The 20,639-nt window shown below is 36.4% G+C and overlaps 4 protein-coding genes across 6 annotated transcripts in view; 2 read left to right on the top strand and 2 right to left on the bottom strand.

Annotated features, from left to right (window-relative positions):
- LOC101895236 (centrosomal protein of 135 kDa) overlaps window positions 1-5,069 on the bottom strand; it is a 41,698-nt gene extending 36,629 nt beyond the window's left edge. The window contains exons 1-9 of one of the 3 annotated variants that reach the window (XM_059124126.1): window positions 4,739-5,069; window positions 3,723-3,849; window positions 3,508-3,648; window positions 3,222-3,445; window positions 2,679-3,162; window positions 1,803-1,883; window positions 1,079-1,739; window positions 806-1,016; window positions 631-746 (exon numbers count right to left, since the gene is read on the bottom strand). In XM_059124126.1, coding sequence (XP_058980109.1) covers window positions 631-746; window positions 806-1,016; window positions 1,079-1,739; window positions 1,803-1,883; window positions 2,679-3,162; window positions 3,222-3,445; window positions 3,508-3,648; window positions 3,723-3,849; window positions 4,739-4,912 — 2,219 coding nt within the window. In that variant the 5' untranslated portion in view covers window positions 4,913-5,069. The remainder of the gene's footprint in view (window positions 1-630; window positions 747-805; window positions 1,017-1,078; window positions 1,740-1,802; window positions 1,884-2,678; window positions 3,163-3,221; window positions 3,446-3,507; window positions 3,649-3,722; window positions 3,850-4,738) is intronic. The other 2 variants (XM_011297944.3, XM_005176688.4) reach the window with 2 other exon arrangements.
- A 916-nt stretch (window positions 5,070-5,985) lies between these two features.
- LOC101895061 (general transcription factor IIH subunit 4) lies at window positions 5,986-7,752 on the top strand. The gene is made up of 2 exons (XM_005176687.4): window positions 5,986-6,402; window positions 6,468-7,752. Exons 1-2 carry the CDS (start codon window positions 6,107-6,109, stop codon window positions 7,663-7,665), a joined length of 1,494 nt encoding a protein of 497 aa, XP_005176744.1. The 5' UTR covers window positions 5,986-6,106; the 3' UTR covers window positions 7,666-7,752.
- Window positions 7,753-7,897: 145 nt separating this feature from the next.
- Window positions 7,898-10,225, bottom strand: LOC101892202 (probable Ufm1-specific protease 2). Its single transcript, XM_005176669.4, has 3 exons — window positions 10,066-10,225; window positions 8,533-10,006; window positions 7,898-8,463 (listed from the first exon to the last, which is right to left on the bottom strand). The coding sequence occupies exons 1-3, from the start codon at window positions 10,102-10,104 to the stop codon at window positions 8,108-8,110; spliced, it is 1,869 nt and encodes a 622-aa protein (XP_005176726.2). The 5' UTR covers window positions 10,105-10,225; the 3' UTR covers window positions 7,898-8,107.
- Window positions 10,226-17,148: 6,923 nt separating this feature from the next.
- Window positions 17,149-19,374, top strand: LOC101892369 (ubiquitin-conjugating enzyme E2 R2). Its single transcript, XM_005176670.4, has 4 exons — window positions 17,149-17,318; window positions 17,823-18,562; window positions 18,627-18,926; window positions 18,993-19,374. Exons 2-3 carry the CDS (start codon window positions 18,065-18,067, stop codon window positions 18,912-18,914), a joined length of 786 nt encoding a protein of 261 aa, XP_005176727.1. The 5' UTR covers window positions 17,149-17,318; window positions 17,823-18,064; the 3' UTR covers window positions 18,915-18,926; window positions 18,993-19,374.
- The last annotated feature ends 1,265 nt before the right edge of the window (window positions 19,375-20,639 follow it).

Below are 20,639 nucleotides of genomic sequence, written 5' to 3'. Positions count from 1 at the left end.
AGAATTACGGTAGGGTCCGTGTTAGAGAACGAAGACAAATCATTTGACACTTGTTCCCCCACCAACCTGTGTCTCACTTTAATGAGTGCTGGACAGTGGCAGGGCAAATGTTCGATCATCTCAATTTCTTCCTCGTCTTGACAGATTCTGCAGTAATCAATATCATCGCTGTCCCTTTTTTGAGGTCCTTGCAGTGACCTGTGATGATAGCTACCACAAGTTTTAAATCAGGTTTCGACAAGGACAGTAACGACTTTGTTCTCTTCTCAGAGAGTATGCGCCAGATTCTTTTGGAGATGCTACATTCCCTTTCGTACAGCCGTTTTTTGTTGAATTTTCTCTTAGCAATCCTCCATTCTAACAACAAAATTTTGTCCCAAAAATATTGATGAATCAATGCTGGAAATTCATTTTTCTGTTTTTTTGCCCGTAAGCCCATTGGTCTTCAATTGGCATATCTTTTTCGAATGACTTCACTGATTTATTGTTCTGTTTTTTGCCCGCAAACCCATTGGTCTTCAATTGGCATATTTTTTCCTGAAGGTTTTTTTTTCGAATGACTTCACTGACATTTCCATAAATGTTTAAGACATACCTTCAATGTTTAGGCATCCATACTTTCCAACTTACCTCAGCTTATCCTCCAATTCGGTGACCTCCTTCTCCAAAGAGTTACGCTTTTCCTTACACGCCTTTAGCTCATATTCCAGTTGATAGACTTTTTCAGTTTTCGCATCAAGTTGTGTCTGGAAATTTCGAAATATTTTAAATTGAAGTAAAGAAATAATTCTCCAACAAAACCAACCAAAATTTTATCCTTTTCATTTTCCAATGCAACATACGTTTGCTTTAGCACCTTAACTTCGCTGCGCAATTGCAGGGCTTCCTCCCGGGCTGTATCACGATTTGTATCCAAAGTATTGACACGGCGATTTGTGGCCTCCAGCTGTTGCTCAGCATATAATAGCTTATTTTGATAATCACCCAAGGTGCGTTCAGTTTGCTCATGCAGGATTCTGAAAGGAAATGGAAAATTGAATTGATTTTTTGTTAAGTTTTTCCTCTCAAAATATCCTACTTCAATTGATTATAACTGGTTTGCAGCTTATTATTCTCCTCCCTCAATTGATATTGTTGCTGTTTGTAGACCTCAAGTTCTTCCTTAAGCATAACAATTTGTGTCTCGGTTGGCATTCGAGCCGACTGCAATTCCCGCTTTTCCCTTTCCAATTGGCGCAGACGATCGTTGAGCTCTTCAAATCGTTCCTGGGTCTTATGCATCTGTTCGTCATGCATTTTTGTGGTGCACAACAGCTTTTCGCGCAGGGTGTCTCTTTCACATTTCAATCTTTCCATTTCGGCCCGGGCACAATCACGTTCTCGCTCCACCCGCAATATGGCCGCCTGTACACAATCACTACTGGCACTGGATGTGCCCGAACGAGCCGACGATGGCTGAGATGTGGGTAAATTCAAATGATGATGACTTTGGGCATCTTTATAGCATGGGACCAAGGCATGTTGCGGCAGTGTGGGTCGCGTGCATAGCTCCGATCTCAGTAGGCGTAACTCTTCATCTTTGGATTTAATTTGAGATTGAAGAAATTCAATTTCCTTATCCGAGCCAGCTTTACTGAGAAGACGTAAATATTCTTTTTGAAAGAAATCTCTTTCGGATTTAAGGCGAATTTTTTCCTCATCTAAATTTTGGGAATGTTGCGATTCGGTTTCCCTGAGTTCTAGGGAGAGAGAGAAATGATAGAATTTAAAATATTATGTGAATATTTGTATCCCCTACTAACCCTTTTGTAGAGATTGTAACTTAGTTTTCAATTTGGAGACCTTCTTTTGCAAATGCTCATTTTCCATTTTGAGTTCGGATTCTGAAAAGGAAAATAAAATAGGAAATTAAATTAGAATTTACATACATTAAAACATATTTTCCATGATATTTTCCAAAACAAATTGAAAGGCTAAAAATGAATATAAAAAGATGCGTTTCATAAAAATTTGAAACCTTAAACATGAATTAAGAAAAAATACAGAAAAATACTTTTTCCTAAAATACGGGAATTTTTTTTTTAAATTCACCCTCAACGGGTATTCGAAAATTATTTCAAAAATAATCGTTAAAAAGTCGACTACTGTATCTTTGGTTGTCTTCTTCAAAATACCCTACTCTTTGATCTCTCAATCTTCTTTCAAAAATTCTGTTAAAAATTTCACGACTTCATCTCCATCAATCCTCCAAAAAATAGTCTTTAAAAGTTCTCGATGCTTTGTTCAGATTTGTTCCAGAAAAGTCAAAATTCACGTCTTTAGATTGAACATTTAAACCAAACTATTTAATTTCTTTTTCCTAAAATACGGGAATTTTTTCAAAAATTCACCCTCAACGGGTATTCGAAAATTATTTCAAAAATAATCGTTAGAAAGTCGACTACTTTATCTTTGATTATCTTCCAATAGCTTCTTAAAAATACCCTACTCTTTGATCTCTCAATCTTCTTTCAAAAATTCTGTTAAAAACTTTACGACTTTATCTCCATCAATCCTCCAAAAAAAATTCTTTAAAAATTCTCTATACTTTGTTCAGTTTTCTTTCAGAAAAGCCCCAATTCACGTCTCTAGATTGAACATTTAAATCAAACTATTCTACTTCCTGTTCTCTCACCCACCTTTTTGTGTCAATTCATTGATTTTCTCATTGAATTTATGTTTATCCATTGCCATGCCATCATCGACCCTATTTTTTTCCTTTTTATAATCCCCTTTGGATTTCTCCGCAACGGCCGACTTGTGTTTACCCTGCATTTGTCGCAATTGCAGCTTAAGCATTTCAATTTCAGTTTCACGTTGTGATATCTCATTGTTGGCCTCTGTTTCCACCAATAATGCCGCCTCCTTGAGTTCGTCCAGTTGTGATTGTAATGATCTATTGGTTTTCTCCAAATCCAAGGCTCTTTGCATTGCCTCATGCATTTGTTCTTGAAATTCACGCATTCGCGTTAAACAATCCATTTTTTCACGTTGTAACATTTCAAGATCTTCGTTCATATTTCCGACATTTTTGTAGCAACAATCACGGGCCAAAGCAGCGGGGGGACGACCACCCGCAAGTAGATCATTTAAACGGGCAATTTCACGATCACGGGACTCAATCTAAAGAGGAAAGAGAGACGGAGTTATTATTCAAACATATTTTTCTGTCCTTCCCTTACCTTTTTCTGATAAAATTTCAGGTTTTCCATTAGATCCCTATTGGCATTTTCTAATTTTTCCATTTCCTTTTGTTGGGACTTTGTCTGGGTTGAGCCATCATTTTTCTGGCCATAACCCAAAAGATTGCATTTGGTGCATTTTAAATTTGAATTATGTTCTTGCAGTGGCAGTAATGCGGGCAATTGGTCTCCGGAACGTACGGCAGTTATAAAGGGTTTTTTGGCTGGAATTTAATAAAAACTGATTTAAAAGATGTTATTGAAAAGTATCCATTAAAACCTCTACCTTTTGTATCCTTGCCATATTTCATATTACCACTGGCCAATTGCTTAAGATTTTGTGTTTTCAATTGCTGTTGTAGCTGCTCTAATTGCTGTTGTAAATGGAATTTATCAGTTTGCAGGTCTCTCAGCTGGGAACTGAGTTCTAAAAATATAAAAATACAATTTAACATATATTTCAATTTTCCATATTCATATTTCAATTTTTTTTTCATTTACCTCTTATTTTATCCTCATATTCCTCCTGCTGTTGCACTGTTTGTATATGCAATTGATTATTTTGCTGTAACAATCGTGCATTATCACATTTATAGGGTTCAACGCCCAACTCCCAACAGGATTTTTCCTTGAAAACACGCAAAAGCATATTATTGCCGATGGTTATGAATGAATGAAGGAACGAATGAAACAAAAACTTCGACGGGGAAAACACAAACTTCCTTTACAAGGTTACATTGTGGTGTAACTTTTCAGTACAAAACTACTGGTGGTGGTGATAATGATGATGTGGTAATGTTATATGGGTCATTAAAGTGCTTAGCACCAATGAAGAAGGTGGGGGGGAGAAACAATGTGTTTATTTTTACACCTGAAGGCTCTTGTGGCAGGTGGCTTTCTTGGCAGTGCGTCACAACATGTAAAGGAATGGTGTGAATTAAAAATGTCTTCTATAAAATATCAGGGTGTCCTTAATTTTAATATTTTCAAAATTGTACCAAGAAAGAGGTATACTATCCATTTAGGTATTAATTTTCGGGTGAATATTCTCATTAATCGTTCTTAGGGGGTATAAATTACACTCTCGTTCTATACTTGGATTAACTGTTCCATACGGACTATATAGATAACTATGCGATACCACAATCCTTGATGGTTTTCAAAGCCTATAGGATATTGTTACTGTATAGAGAAACCTGGATTTCTTTGCTAACAAACATTCTACGGTTCAAGCGGCTACTTGAAGTTAAAAATACCCTCAAAACCGATTTTTAAAAACGCTTAACTTAACTGGCTGTAATAATGCAATTGACCTATACTGTATCTGTAAACTGACCACAAGAGACATATACCACTGGCATGTCATTGACATCATTGGCGCCATGACAACCCATAGCTATGGAAAAGGGGGGACACAAAAATGGACAAAGACTACTTACAGGACGCAGGTCTAAAAACCACAAAAAAAACTACATTAAATATATAAATGTGTTAGATACCATACAACATTCACTTACCTCCAATAATTCCATGATTTTTTGTTTCGAGTCCCTTAAACTCTCTGTGGTCTTGACCAGATCATCGAAAAGACAACCAACCAATGGTATGGCGGACAACGGCAGCGTTTGGTGATAACCCAAGACATTTAATTTTTGTCGTAAATTATTAAAAACACTATCCGAACCACTCATTTTTTTTCTTCAAATTAATTATTGTTTTCAAAAGACGAACAGACAAACACAAAGCGCGAAATGTAGAAAATAATGTTAGGGATCTATAAATGCATTTTTGGCCATGGACTTCAGGAATAATTGAGATGTAGCTCCAATTCGTCCGTTGCTTAAAGTATGAAACTCACACTTCACACAATGTGACCAATTTCTAGGTGATTTCACTTCTCCCTTGAAACTTTATGAATTCAATTCAATTCTTCAATTTAATGACCACAATAATCATAGTGGATGAAACACATGGGTATTCAAAGACCTGTCTATTTGTTTCCTAATATAGATCCTCTTCCAAATATTTCCAATCCAATTCCAGAGTCTTATCTCTTAGTGTTCTCGTCAGCCTTGTTGAAATGCGTCCATTTGTTTGAAATGCGCGCTTGTAAAACCACAGTAAAAGGCGTCCCAACGTGAATGTTAAAGAAGAGAAGGCAGAATTCCCCAGAACTCTGTTGTTTACGAATGAGTACAATGCATAACGCCCGAGAACACCCTGTTGTTTACGAATGAGGAATGAGGAAAACGCAATTAGCTGGAAACATGTAAAGAAATCAAAATAATACTAAATAGGGATCAACAGATCTAATTTGGTTCCATAGAAGAGTTTAGTCGTCATTCGATTTAGAGACCCCTAAATAAAAATATTTCAAGCAATCTACAATCTCATTTAGACTAGATGATTTTACTTGCGACAGTTCATACCTTTTTGCCCAAAACAATTGGTTTTTAGAAATTTTGCTTTTTCATCATTGTCATTGTTGTTTATATTTTGTAGAAAAAATAAAACAACAACAAAATGGATAACCAACTTATGGACTCAAACATCTAATGGTTATTGCAAATTTCATACCCAGTAGATGTGAATATCATTAAAGGTATTCTAGGGCAAATTCCTTCAGTGTGTAGCCAGTAACAGCTGTTTTTTTGCTCCTTTTGTCGTTTTCCAACACTGACGCGCCGGTTCAATTTTCCTTTTCTATGCATCGTTCGTAAACAACAAAATAATTGGCCCGTCTCTTTTGTCCCTCACATTTGTCATTTGGAACGTTTTTATTTTTTTGGCAAACTCTGTGCGTAAAGTGGACTTGGAGGCTTATAGTGTTTCGTTTCCTTTCCTACCCATTTCAATTGGCTCAATTGTCAACCAAACTCCCCGAAATGACCGATTACAAGGCATCCTCCTCATCGTCGAAACACGGTTCAGTATCTTCATCAATGCCAAGTTCATTGTTGGTAGCAAAACCGGCAAATTTACAATGCAAAGATTTCCAGGAATACCTGCGAACTCGAAGTCCCGATACATTGGAAAAGCTTTATAATTATCCCACAATTTGTTTGGCTGTCTATCGGGAGCTGCCGGAAATTGCCAGGCAATTTGTAATACGTATATTGTTTGTGGAGCAACCGGTACCACAGGCCGTTGTTGCCTCATGGGGTTCACAGTATTATGCCAAGTAAGATGCAATGGAATTTGATAAAAAAATGTCTTTCTTTAATGTTTATTTTATTCGTTTTACAGAGAACAGGCTTCGTCCACAAATATTTTGACAGAATTGAATGTTTGGCGCACCACCACAATACCGGGAGGTTTGTCGGCCTGGGAGCTGTGTCCCACCTTTAAGAAGAATTTAAAAATAGCTTTACTGGGTGGTGGTAAACCCTGGTCTATGTCTCATACATTGGAAAAGGATTCCAAGCCACGAGATATAGCCTTTTTGGATCAATATGCCATGTCAAGATGGCGTTGTGTATTGCATTATATGGTGGGCACGGGTGGTGCCAACAAGGGTCAAGGCAGCGAGGTGATAAGCCCTGATGCTGTGAGAATTCTCCTGCATGCCAATCTAATGAAACGTGATGAGACTGGTATAACCATAACGCGGCAGGGTTTCCAATTTCTTTTGTTGGACACCCAATCCCAGGTTTGGCACTTTATGCTCATGTATTTGGATACATGTGAGGAACGTGGTTTATCTTTGCCCGAATGCCTGAGTATGTTGTTCCAATTGAGTTTTTCCACATTGGGTCGTGACTATAGTTCGGAGGGTATGAATCCCAAAATGTTGGCATTTCTACAGCACTTGCGTGAGTTTGGTTTGGTATTTCAACGTAAACGTAAAGAGGGAAGATTTTATCCCACCCGTTTGGCTTTGAATGTCACCAATAAGGCAGCCACCGTGCCGGCTGTGGTTTTGGAAGATGAAAAATCCCAGGAAAGTGGTTACATTGTTGTGGAAACCAATTATCGTGTATATGCCTACACGGATTCTCCGCTGCAGGTGGCAGTTTTGGGTTTATTCACCGAGTTGCTGTATCGTTTCCCCAACTTAGTGGTTGGTGTGCTGACCCGTGATTCGGTGCGCCAGGCTCTACGTGGTGGCATAACAGCAGATCAAATAATCAGCTATTTGGAACAATATTCCCATCCGAATATGAAGTTAACCGAATCGGCTATCAAATCAAAATCTCCACTGCCACCCACAGTTGTGGATCAAATTAAGCTATGGGAATTGGAAAGAAATCGTTTCACCTATACCGAGGGAGTGGTGTACAATCAATTTCTGTCACAGGCTGATTTTATAACGCTGCGAGACTATGCCCAGTCCATTAATGTGCTGGTATGGCAGAATGAACGCACACGCACCATGGTGGTGACGAAAAATGGCCACGATGATGTCAAACGATTTTGGAAGAAATTCTCCAAAAATGCCAGTTGAGAGGAGATACTGTTTTGATTTTTTAAGTTTTTAAGCTTAGTTTGTAGTAATAAAAGGTGATCCCATGGAATCGCAAGGTAAAAATCACAGTTGTCTGTCTATATAAAATGGTTACGAGTGAAGGCAAATATGATTTGGTTACTGCCTCCTAAAGGTAAAGAAAATCTCCTTCTATTTTGTAGGTTTTGTGTAATAATATTAAGCAATTTTATTACCATATTTTCATTTTATAAAAAAAAATGTGCATATAAAATTATAAAAAGAAGGATGATCGTTTGGTCTTCTCCCTAAAAAACGGGTTGATGTCTATGCGGGACAAGAAAAAACAAAAATCAATCCATTGTTTCCTTAAAAACAAAATCCCCAAAATCTCCACAACAACAGAATATAGTCAAAAATAAATAACAATAAAATAATCGACTTCTCGGTCTGCGCTCTGCGTCTAATACATTATTGGCCTTTGGGGTAGGCATAAATTATAATAGCTCTTTTTATCCCAGAAATCCATACCCTTCCAGCCACACCAACCCTTGGATTGTATGGTCTGCAAATCATCATCTCCCGTATAGTGAGGATCTAAGATGAGGAATTTAATTTGACCCGTCTGGACGTTATAATCAATGCCAATAATAGTGTGGGCCAGCACACCACCACCAATCATAATGGGGGTGCCTTGGGTCTGGAAATGCATGGCCAGATCCGAGGCCAATGTGGACAGTTCAGCTCCAGAGCTAACATGTAGAATTTTTGAATCCACATTAAGGAAACCCTGCAGGCACATGCTGACCTCAGTGGAACCTATTATAAGAAAACGAAAAAAGAAAATTAAAAACATTTCAAGAATATGAATAAAAAAATGCAACCCACCAATCCACTGAGAAGATCCTTTGAAATTTTGTGGTTTATCGCCAATCTTTACCAAATATTGTTGAATTTCCAGGTGGGTGGGCACCGGGCGTTCAGTATAGCCTTGTAGCAGAAACCATGAACATATCGATTGCAGCGAACGATAGGCACAACCCCAGCCTTTGTCTTGCATTTGTTGTTGCAGATAATGATAATAATGATAATTGCCCTGGACCAAGTACAGCTTACCCTCCGACACACCGCTTGCTTTCAAACCCAAATGGGTATTCAGCAATGGCTCACCTGCACCGATCTCATTACGGAACATACAAACATTTGAGCGGCGGAAATATGGTCGCATAACACTCAAACCAAAATGACGATGTAGACGTTTACGTTTGTTTTGCATGCTAGCCTCATCGTCGGATACGCCCTCCAAATAGCAGCAGGAAATAAAATGACCAAATTCTCGCGGGAAGAAATTATAGGTCTTGGGTACCTTGAGGATTTTTCTTTCATTCTCTTCCAAATTTTCAGTTATACTCTGCTCGCACAGACGCAAAGCCCTACATATGCTTTCAATGAGGATATCATATAAACGCGATAACTTGGTGGATTTATTCAAAATGGCCATGGGTTCCAATTCAACTGGTATGGCGTATTTTTTCTCACCCGGCTTTAGGCACATGCTCATGGCTGGCAGTGTATTGGTAATGTTATCCGTATCATTAAATTCCCTTGTTTTGGAACGCAACACCTCAATACCAAGGACATCAAAGTCACAGCCCACTGCGCCATAGACATTGGACAATTTGATGTCCGTTGCCATCGATTTTTTGCTTTTCCTATTTTCTCCTGCATTCTCTTTGTCCTCTTGATTAAAGTGCACCGCTGCCTGGACGGCTGCCATAACATCTGTTATCATGGAATCATTATTTATGGCTTTTGATTTGTGTCCCGAATAGGCCACGCCTTGTACGCCACCACTTGTAATGAAAACCTTTGTGGGTTCCACATTGAAAGCCAAACTGCCACCTGATATTGTCTTTCTTAAGGCATGCATTTCCTTGCGCACGGCCAGAGCATTATCTTCTGTATAAATTGTCCAGGAAAACTTCAGACGGGTAAAACAAAAATCTCCATACAGCTGTTCCTCATCCATTACCTCATAGGGCACCTCCTCCAATTTGCCATGCATTAAAAATGAGGCCCTCAAACCCACCAACGTACCCAATTCACAATGCAACAATATGGGATTATCGGTGATGTCAACATCTTTGAATATTTCACTCAAATGCGCTTCGGCATCCGAACAATCCCCAAACTTGACCAGACCACACAAATCCACCTCGGCTGGGAATTTATGTTGGATTTGTTCATAATTCAACTGTCCAATTGTGGATTCGACATTGAATCCCAGCAACAGGAGTGTCCCTTCACCGTAGAAAACACCAAATAGGCAGCCACTGCATTGTTGTTTTACCTGTTCCAAACGCTGCAAGTAAACAAGTTTTGAATGCATTTTAAAACTACCAAATGCCATCATAGACTCACCTTCAAGAGCAGTGAGGAAATTTTTAATTTAGGTAACATTTCGAATGTTTCAGCGATGAATTTCTCGGGAAAAAACTTAATGCGTTGGCAAATTCACCGTTGTTTCCTACTGTTGACGGGGGATATGTAGGCCGTTTTTCGACCAATCGATTAAATGACGTTTATATTGCATTGCAGCTAGAGAGACCTATTTCTTTGGAATCTGACTTCCCATCATGTTCGTGCTTTTTTTTTTTTTTTTTTTGTACTTCTACGTCGTCAAGTATGTTGGTGGTTAGAACACTTTCGTGCCCATTCACCATGACCGGTTATTGGTTACTTGAAAAGTATCAGTACTCTTTTATTTTCGTTTTCTTTTTGTTTACAGTATATGTGTGTTTACAGAATGTAGTGATATGAATGAAATACATAAGAAATCAAAACAAAAAAAAAATCAAAACTAAAGGAAAAAATAAAGAACTGTCAGCAAATATGATGATTATTTACAAATAAAAGTCAAACTTCAATTTTGCAAAGTGCAATAAAGTTGATTAATTCATCTATATTTTGTTGGTTTTTGGACATCAGGATTTCCGGTAAGTTATTAAATTTCTTGAACAAATCAAAATCATTCCTATGATTTTGATGCTTTTTGCAGAAAAAAATTATGTGTTTTTCATCTTCAATTTCGTTGCAGGTTTCACAAAGATTTGAGTCAGCAATTCCAATCCTGTGGAAATATTTTTTGGTGTAAGTATGACCAGTGAGCAATCGATTAACAATCTTTATGTTTTCAGGTTTCATGTTTGATGAAAAGAACCAGGGCTGTTTAGCAGGCGCCGGGAAGAATTGGTAGAAGTAAGTTCCTTTAGTCCGTGAGATGTCCTTGTAATTTTCTATAAACTCATTCCACAGGAGTGACTCAATGCGTTTCGACGCATCTGTGACCGACAGACAGAAGTTGATTGGTGAACCAACATTTGCTGCATGCTTCGCAAAATAATCGGCTGTTTCATTGATTGGTATACCGACATGGGAAGGTGTCCAAACAAACGAGATTTTAATTAAATGCGAATTAACTATTTTGTTTAGAATATTGTACACAGTGAAATTGTGAGATGTGTTGTTTTTAAGCAGAAGACAAGCATTTTTGCTGTCTGTAAATAAAGCAGCTGTGCTGACACCGTCTTCGATCATCAAATCAATTGCCTTTTCAATTGCACATAGTTCACCAGTAAGAGAAGAAAGTTTTTCATTAATTTTGAAAACAAAATTTTGATTAGCAGATATATTGCAGACAGCGCAGCCTGTGTTGTTGTTAAAAACAGCAGCATCCGTCGCCCAAATAGAAACGCCTTCGGATCTGAAGTCGTTAATTAATTCGTAGTAGTGTGCTTTGAAATATTCTGTTGGTGTATTGTTTTTGGTAGTATTAAATATATCCAGCATGAAATCTACCTTGTTGGTCGGATGTTGATTGTAACCAATTTTGAGATTTTCAAAAATTGTGCGAAACTTTGTATAGACATATCCAAGACTAGTTTTTCTTGAGGTATTTGAGGTGAAGTATTCATACAGAGAAGAGTTGTATATTTTAAGTCTTATCAATTCTTTAGCCGCCAAGTGTTGAGCTCTTAAATCTGTTGGTAGCATACCAGCAAGAGCGTATACCACATGATTTGGAGTGGAAGGCACCAGTCCCAAATTTTTTCTTAACAACTGATTTTGAAAGCTTGTTAGCTTCTTGTTTATATACATTGGTCTGTGAGCCATCGATGAGATTGCATATTCGGTCTTTGAAAAGATAAGTGATTTTGACAGGTTTATAGCTTTTGCGGGATGAATTCCACTTTTTGGACCCGTGACCATTTTTAAAGCATTAACAGTATTTCTGCAGGATATCATCACCTCTTCGTAGTGCTCCTTGAGTGATAGACTGTTTTTAATATGTCTCCCTAAAAATTTGATGGACTTAACAACATTTACTTGGACTCCATTTAGTAAAATGTTGGGATTTCTCCGACCTCCTTTAGCCACGTACATTACTGAAGTTTTCTCAACATTGACGTCAAGGTTTAGTTTTTTTAATAAGGATACCATGTTATTGGTTTTGATTTGTAAAATATTGTTGGCACTATCAAAGTCATGGCTTGCCACAAGCAAAATAAAATCATCCGCATATTGGAAAATGTTTGTGTTTTCATCAGCTAAACCATGGAGGCCTATTGTGTATAGGTTGAATAGTGTTGGGCTTAAACAACTGCCTTGAGGGATCCCATTGTATATATTTAGGGTGGAGTTTCCCATACAAAGAGTCCTTTTGCAGAGAAAATTGATTATCCATAATCTTATTTGGAGTGGAATGTTTATTTCTATTAAAATCCTCTTCAGGTAATTTATATCGACACACTCATAGGCTTTCGATACATCCATCGAGAGAACAATCACCTTGTCATTTTTTTCTTTGGAGGTGTTTATTGTGTGTAGTATGTCATTAATGCATGTTGAAGTTGACACATGTTTGCGGTATGCATAAGATCTAGGTGGAAGAGTTTTATGTTCATCTAGAAAATCATTGAGCCTTTGTTTGACCATGAGGTTTAAAATCTTTGCCAGTACAGATATTAAAGCAATTGGCCGAAAATTTGTGCAGATGTCTAAATTTTTTCCTTTTTTCGGTATGGGAACAATTTTTATTCTCCTCCATTCTTCAAAAAACTCACAGTTTTTCCATTGATTATTAAAGGAATTCAAAAGGTGCTGCTTACTATCTTGGGATAGTTTATTAACCATTTCATAAGTGATTCCATCCAGACCAGCTGCAGATGGTTTAGTTTTTTGCTGTAGAACATTGTCTAGTTCTTCCATGGAGAAATTTGCAGATTGATTGTTATAAATTGAAATGGATATAGTTTGTCTGTTGTTGGGAACCTGTTCACTCAAATGACGTAAGAAGGCTTCGTTGTTGTCAGTGTTCCATTTAGAAGCAGATTGGGGTTCGAAAACCGATTTACAGCTCTTTACATAACGGAAAAGCGATTTTGAATTAGATAATTGGCTTAAATCTGACAGTTTACGACGTTTGTCGCGATTTTTGGCACATTTTACGGCTTTTTTGAATTTAGATATAGCGTTGATTGCACTCAGGGCATTTTCAGTGGTTTTGTATCTATCAAATTTCTGTTCTGCGGCCTCTTTTTGACGTAAGAGTATGGTAATGTCATTATTCCACCATGTTTGAAATTTTGTTTCAGCAGTAATGAGAAAAGTTGAATTTTTTATTGTTGATTTTAGCTTCGATTGAATATCATTCATATTGGAATCAATTTTTAGATTTGATAAGTTTTTGAAGAGATGTTTTTTTGCTAGGAAGTACTGTTGCTTTGATGTGAAATTATCTATGTTAATAAGGATTGGTCTGTGGTGGCTTCCTCCTATGCTTGTATTTTTTACATTCCAATTAAAGTTTGAAGACATATTTGTGAAGGTAAGATCTAACACAGAACCGAAAGAACTGTCAAATAGATTCTTTTTAAAGGTTGCTGAGCCATCATTAACACAACGAAATGCCGAACTGTCCATCAAGGTTTGCACAGTGGATCCTCGAACTGTGTCAAAAACGTCACCATATGCTTTACATCTTGCATTAAAATCCCCGCCAATAATGACATTTGATTTTCCATTTAGAAAGATTAAAAGTTTTGATACTTCAGTTTTTAAAACATTGGATTTTACAGAATGCGGAAAGTATACTGAGACAATCGTTAAATTTTGAGACAGGTTTGTAGTTTGACATATTAAGATGTCTAAATCCGATGCAAAAGGTAATTTTTTCATTTTAATAGTTTTTTTGTGCAGGATGGCAACGCCACCATAATTGTCGATTCTTTTTTTACAGAATAATCCATAATTGTTTACGTAAGATGATGATGCATTTTCATCTACATTAAAAATTTCGCTTAAGATGCATATATCGACAGAAAATTTGTTTAAGTAAAGTTCTAAATAATTTTTATTTTTATTCAAACTTTGTATGTTGTGCTGTAAGATTATCATGTTCGGTTTGGTTAGAACTGGAAGGTCCATCTATTGCTGGTGCTTTTAAGGCATTTGAAAAACTGTCTAAGATCTGTAATCCTTCTGTACACTTGGCATTGGTTAATGCGGCAGCCATTTGTTGAGTGAAAGTGGATAATATTTTTTCATACTCAGAAACTTTGAAAAAATTTGAGAATTCAAAGGATGGTTTAGAGGGTACAATCGTTTCCTGTTCAGCTGTAATATGTGTTCTACGAGGTATTGATGCTGCTACTTTATTGTAATTGACTTTAGTTCTCCTTCTGTTGAGTTCATCATTGAAGGAAGTAACTGGTCTTCTGCTTGTTTTAGAAATTTGGGGAAATTGATTTTCATAATTTGGTTCATCTAAAATTTCAAAGTAATTGTTTGAAACTTTAGGGATACATTCTTTCCTTGAAAGGTTGGTGATTGCCATAGCCTCCAGAATATTTTTTTCATTGCTGTATCTTTTGCATTTTTTGACATCCATGGCATTGTGATCTTCCATGTTGCATAGTATACATCTGGGTAGAATACAGTATGTTTTGCATTTAATTGTCGACAAACATGTATCACATTTTGGCTCTGTGCAGTTTGTGGGACATTCAATGTTTATCCCGCAAAGAAGGCATCTTTTTTTGGCTCTACATTTTACGGCTATATGACCTAAACGACCGCAATTTTTACATAAGCGTACAAGTGGAATATATAAATCCGTCTCCACTATAGAGTTGAACATTTTAAGTTCTTTTACAACGTAGTCCGCTACAATACCTACTTTAATGGTTTGCGACGGCACATACTGACCATTTTCATTTTTGTATTTGAAACGATATACTGATACAGCTTTGAAATCATTGTCGCTGCTGTTGATTTGATCATATATCATTTTGCCAGTGAATTCTACTGGTACGGATTTAATAACATAAAATTTTTGTACAAATCTATCTGGGATAAAAGCATTCAAACCAATAGATTTTACATTTGGATCCAAAACAAAATTATTTGCCGAGTTATAATTGTTGAAGCTCAGGCGGAAGGTTTTATATGCAATATTCTTTGATACAAAATGAGCATTTATGTTGGCACTGGCTAATTTGGCATACAAATGTAATTCTGAGTTCTTTCTTCTAGGGCAAATGGGCTCATCAGAAGTAAGAAGTACATAATATGGACCTGGATGGGCTGGGCTGTAAAGAATTGTTTGGTTTTCATAGTTATCATAGCTGTAAATATCTGTTTTGTTTGTGTTTTTGGGTATATTGGATGGATTGGAGGGATTGTTATTGTTGGAGTGACAGTTGTTAGTTGTGTTGGTGGAGATGGACTTTGTATCATTAAAATATTGATTTTCATATGGTGTGAGAGTGGTGTTTTCTTTTGCTGGTGTTGTTTTTGCAGAGCACTGCGGCATTTTATTTTGCATAGAAGGCTGATTATTTTTAAACTTCTTGCTTCCAGGGTTGCTAAAAAGCTCAATTCTTTTCCTCGGGTCTAAACGAGGAGGCGGCTCCTCATCACCCATTTTCGCAGAAAATTGTATATTTTGTTGAAATTAGGAATATTAAATTTCAGCAAAATCACCAAATAAAATAATGTTTGTGTTATTGGTTAGATGGAAGGAATGTGTGTATTTGTGTGTGTATTGGTGTTCAAAGCAAAACAAACAAAACGCATAAAAAAGAAAGCGAAACGGCGCGCACGTAGTCTAAAGTCAACGAGAGTTGAGAGACGACTGGATGTTCGTGCTTTTGAATTTCCTTTCTTCCTCACTCACATTTGATTGGCAACACTTGAAAATTAAGGTGAGGGTACAAAGGCAGCTTGGCATTATTGTTAGGAATATTAAAAGCAAATTATAATGGGAAACGGTGGTAGTGCCATGTTTACGTTTGAACTTTTTGTAGGGTTAACCTACTTTATTTGAAGTAAAAGTAATGGAAATGACAATTTAAATCCAAATCCAGTGGGTTAACCCTCATATATATAAACGTACTGTAGGATTCGAATGTGACTCTGGCATATGATATATCACAAAATATGACATGCGAAGACTTCAATAATAATGTTAAAAAACTGCAACAAAGTAAAACGCCACAATTTTTAAATTTTTTTGAATAAAAGCAAAAAATGCCGGAAAAATCATTAAATTTTAGAATAAGTTTAGATTTGCTCGAATTGGTCACTTTTGGCACGAACTATGGCCTTCAAACGACCAATGAAACCGTCACACGCTGCCCGAGTGTTGTTCTGCGGTATTTTGGTTCTGCGGTATTTCAGCTGTCCTGACCACTTTGGCAAGTAAACACGATCATTTTGTTTGTTTACAAACTACTGGACAACGAATGTTTTCTGATCGGAGACCACCAAAGCAAATTCGGAAGTTCACCACTTTCGGCGGTGGCCAAACGTAGTAGCCCTTTCGAGTCTATTTTCTTTCTGTTGCGGTGTAAGTTCTTGCACTTTTTGGAATTTCAATGGCTCTCCCCCGAGCTCATTTCTCAATATTTGCCGAATGGAATATTGCGATATGTTCGGCTCACGAGTTTTCGATCAAGTCTCTTCTTTACTTTTGGAACCATTTCTGTTGATGTTGCTGTTTTCTTCCATCCACTTCCTTAACGTCGGGCTACGCTACCAGTATCACGGTAATGAGCTATGGTACGAGACACAAAAGATTTATTCACATTTAAATGCTGGAGTGCTCCAACGATAGCCACTTGTGGTTTTCCAGCCAAATATAAAGAAAATCACCCTATCAAGCTTGAATTCCATCACGAATAACTTTTTTTCTGGAAAATTTTCACCAAAATGCTTTTGTACGTTTGTAAACAATAGAATTAGCTGTCACTGGAATAATTTTTACAGCTGTCGGACGAGTGGCTTAGAAATGTCGGCAGTCGGAAGTTGGTTGCAGTTTTTTTCATCTCTTATTATGATTGGCCAACTAACAGTGGCAACCCAGACAGAGATTGTGTGTGTAAACGCGCTATAAGTTTGCTGTCAAAATGCATGATTGTGATTTGATAACCAAAAAAAGGTTAATTCACAATAGAGCCAAAAAACTACAAGTTTATTGTCAAAAAAGCAGTCTTCTTGTCCGACTCAATTCCAAAATTTAATTTGCAGAAAATTTTACGAACAAATTATTAAGTGTTTAACGAAACGGCCGATCATTCATTGCTAACGACGACACAAAGTATTTCCAGAACCAGGTAATTAGATGATGGAAAACGAATGATGATTGCAAAGACAATGGACAAAGTGACGCAGGTCGAGAGTGTTCTTGGAAAAAAGGAAAATAAATGACAAATTTGTAGAAGAAGATAGGGGAGGGGAAATGTTGCGGCTGCTGTGGGGGGTTTAGTTAAAAAAATGCAAAAAATATATACAATGAAGAATGCTGGTTAAAAAAATCATGAAATTGCATGTTCCTATTATAATTTTCTTTTCCTTTTGTTGTAGGAGATTTTTTTTTGAAAATTTTGGACTTTGTTGTTGTTGTGAAAGAGAGAGTGAGTGAGGGAAGAGGAGAAGCTGTGTAATTTGTATGTTTCATTTCGAAAGCCAGCAGCACATAGTGAATGTTGTTGTTTACCTTGAGGACTGCCAGACAGACAGACAGTCGGTCATTTACAATTTATTTATCTTTTTGCTTTTTTTTCGTTTGATAGAAATTTTTATCTTTAATAATCTGTGTGCCGTTTCTTTATTTGCAGTTCACCACCATCTCAAACAAAGAAAAAGGCAGCATAACAAACTCCCAAGGGCACTGATATATTTATTTGGAATTACATTGTTATCATTGTTTTGGGCATATTTGGAAACAACTAGAGCCCATAAAGAGCATTAACTAAAAACAAATTTTTGCCATACTTCCAATAAAAAAAAAATAGCCAAGTCGAGCCCAGGAGTTGATTGCTTGCTTATCGGTGCTTGGATTAAATCATTGTCATCCTAAATGTCACATTCTCTGGCCTCCACATCAAATTCACCCCTGGCCACACCCAGCAGCTCAGCTGTACGTGCATTGTCCCTAGAATATAAATCTCTGCAGGAGGAACCCGTCGAGGGTTTCCGTGTTAAGTTGGTCAATGAAGATAATCTCTTCGAATGGGAGGTAGCCATATTTGGACCCCCCGATACCCTATATCAGGGTGGTTACTTTAAGGCTCACATGAAATTCCCTCCCGACTATCCCTATTCACCACCCTCAATACGTTTTCTGACAAAAGTTTGGCATCCAAATGTCTATGAAAACGGTGATTTGTGCATTTCGATACTCCATCCACCCGTAGATGATCCACAAAGTGGCGAGTTGCCGTGCGAACGTTGGAATCCAACACAAAATGTGCGTACCATTCTGCTGTCCGTGATTTCTTTGCTCAATGAACCAAATACCTATTCACCGGCCAATGTTGATGCCTCGGTAATGTATCGACGATGGAGAGATTCTCAGGTGAGCATAAAGATGGAATAATTTTGAAAATTTCGTTTGGAAAGGGTTTGTCTTGATTTTCCAGGGTAAGGATAATGAATATCCCAATATCATACGTAAACAGGCCCTGGCCGCCAATGCGGATGCCATAAAGGAGGGCATTGTGGTGCCCATGACATTGGAGGATTATTGCATTAAACCTAAGCGAAAAGAAAACACAGAACCCACACTGGATTCCAACTTTTTCGATGATGTCTTTGATTTGGAAACCGAAGATGATATGCCAACCGATGACGATGATGACGAGGAGGAGGATGATGATGACGACGATGCGGATAATGCAGATGATAGTGGAAAGGGTGAAACAACATAAAGGAATCCGGGGGTAAGTAGAGAACTAAATAAACAAATGAAACCAGGCATTCGTAACAATTTATTTTTTTCCGTTTAGGAAATTTCGCCAAAATGCCGTATTCGGGCGTAACCGACATTTCGTTTTTGGGTGTTTCCGGGGAAGAGAGCAGATTTCTCGTCTTCACAATAGTTTATAATCAACAACAACAACTCATTACAATTAAAATTTTGAGTATTTTGTAATTTATTTTATTTTATATCTTTTATTTCATCATTTTTTGTTTGTTTTTAATTTGAAAAAAAAAAATTCTTTGACAAATCTCAAGCAAAATTATCGTTTAAATAAAAACTAAAAACCTCTATATAAAAGCAATTAACAAAAAAATTATTTCACTTTCCTCCTATCTACAAAACTGTTATACATATTAAAAAGAAAGAATATCAAATAGCTTAACTCACTAAACAAAAAAAAAAACAAAGATTTTAAAGCCAAATAGTCACATGAAAAAAACAACAACATATTGTTGAAAACCTATATAAATATAGAAACAAATTTGCCATATACTTCAATTATTCTTCTTTACCTTTTTCCAAAACTTAAATATTCTCCTTTTAATGCTTTAAAATAAAAAAAATACTTGCAATTTAGTTTAAAACATTTATTTAAAATTAAGTTTATTTCTGAATAGACTATCATTTTTGTTTAGAATTTAGTTTTATTTTTAATTATTTATCTTGAAAAATACAAGAAAACAGAAAAAAAATCTCTCAGTGTTAAAAATTTTTCATCATAACCTCCAAAAAAAAAAAAAAAACAAAAAAACTCAATCTCAATTTTTAATATCCTCCCAAAATACTAAGCGAAAACAAAAAACAAGTAATAAATTGTGTACGTAAAAAATGAACAATTTCTTGCAAAAATATATTTTTAATAATCGAATGAAGAAAGAAAAAAAAAATAAACATTAACCATAAGACGTTTAATTATAATGAGTACTATAACAACAAAAAAAAAAAAAGAAAATAATTATCGCATAAGTAACGTAAATCAATCGTAAATAAAACTAAAACAACAAAAAGCAAATAAAAATATTGATTATTTGGTGTTGCATAGGGTGGGGGGGACTAAGATAAACATTTCTATTTTCATATTCTAATCTGAATTTCTCTAGGGTCTAGTCAAATCTGTATTAACTGAAATCCCCTGACAAATAATAAAATCAAAATGCACGAATCCATTTATTTTTTAATTTCTATTGGAAGAGGTTAAGATTTGATTAAAAATCTCCCATAACGCTTCATTTTTGGAACTTGGTGTCAATGAAGAATAGATTCTAAATTAAATTTCACTAGGGGTCTCCAAACAAACCGAATCTGTAGAAACTAACCGTCTCAGGTAATAAAATAATTCAAATTGAAGAAATCTATTTTTAGATTTTTATTGGAAAAGGTTAGGATTTGAGCAAAAATCCCCCATAACGCTTCATTTTTGGAACTTGGTGTCAATGAAAAATAGATTCCAAATTAAATTTTACTAGGGGTCTCCAAATAAACCAAATCTGTAGGAACTAAAAATCCCAGATAATAAAATAAATCAAATTTCAGTAATCTATTTTTAGGGTTTTGTTTAAAGAGGTTACGATGTGAGTGAAATTCTCACAGAACACTTCATTATTGGAACGTGATGTCAATGGAGAATAGATTCTAAATTCAATTTCACTAGGGGTCTCCTAACAAAGCAAAT

The sequence above is a fragment of the Musca domestica genome, unplaced genomic scaffold, assembly GCF_030504385.1.
Source record: "Musca domestica strain aabys unplaced genomic scaffold, Musca_domestica.polishedcontigs.V.1.1 27, whole genome shotgun sequence".
Taxonomy (NCBI): domain Eukaryota; kingdom Metazoa; phylum Arthropoda; class Insecta; order Diptera; family Muscidae; genus Musca; species Musca domestica.
This window is presented reverse-complemented; position numbering and strand designations above follow the sequence as displayed.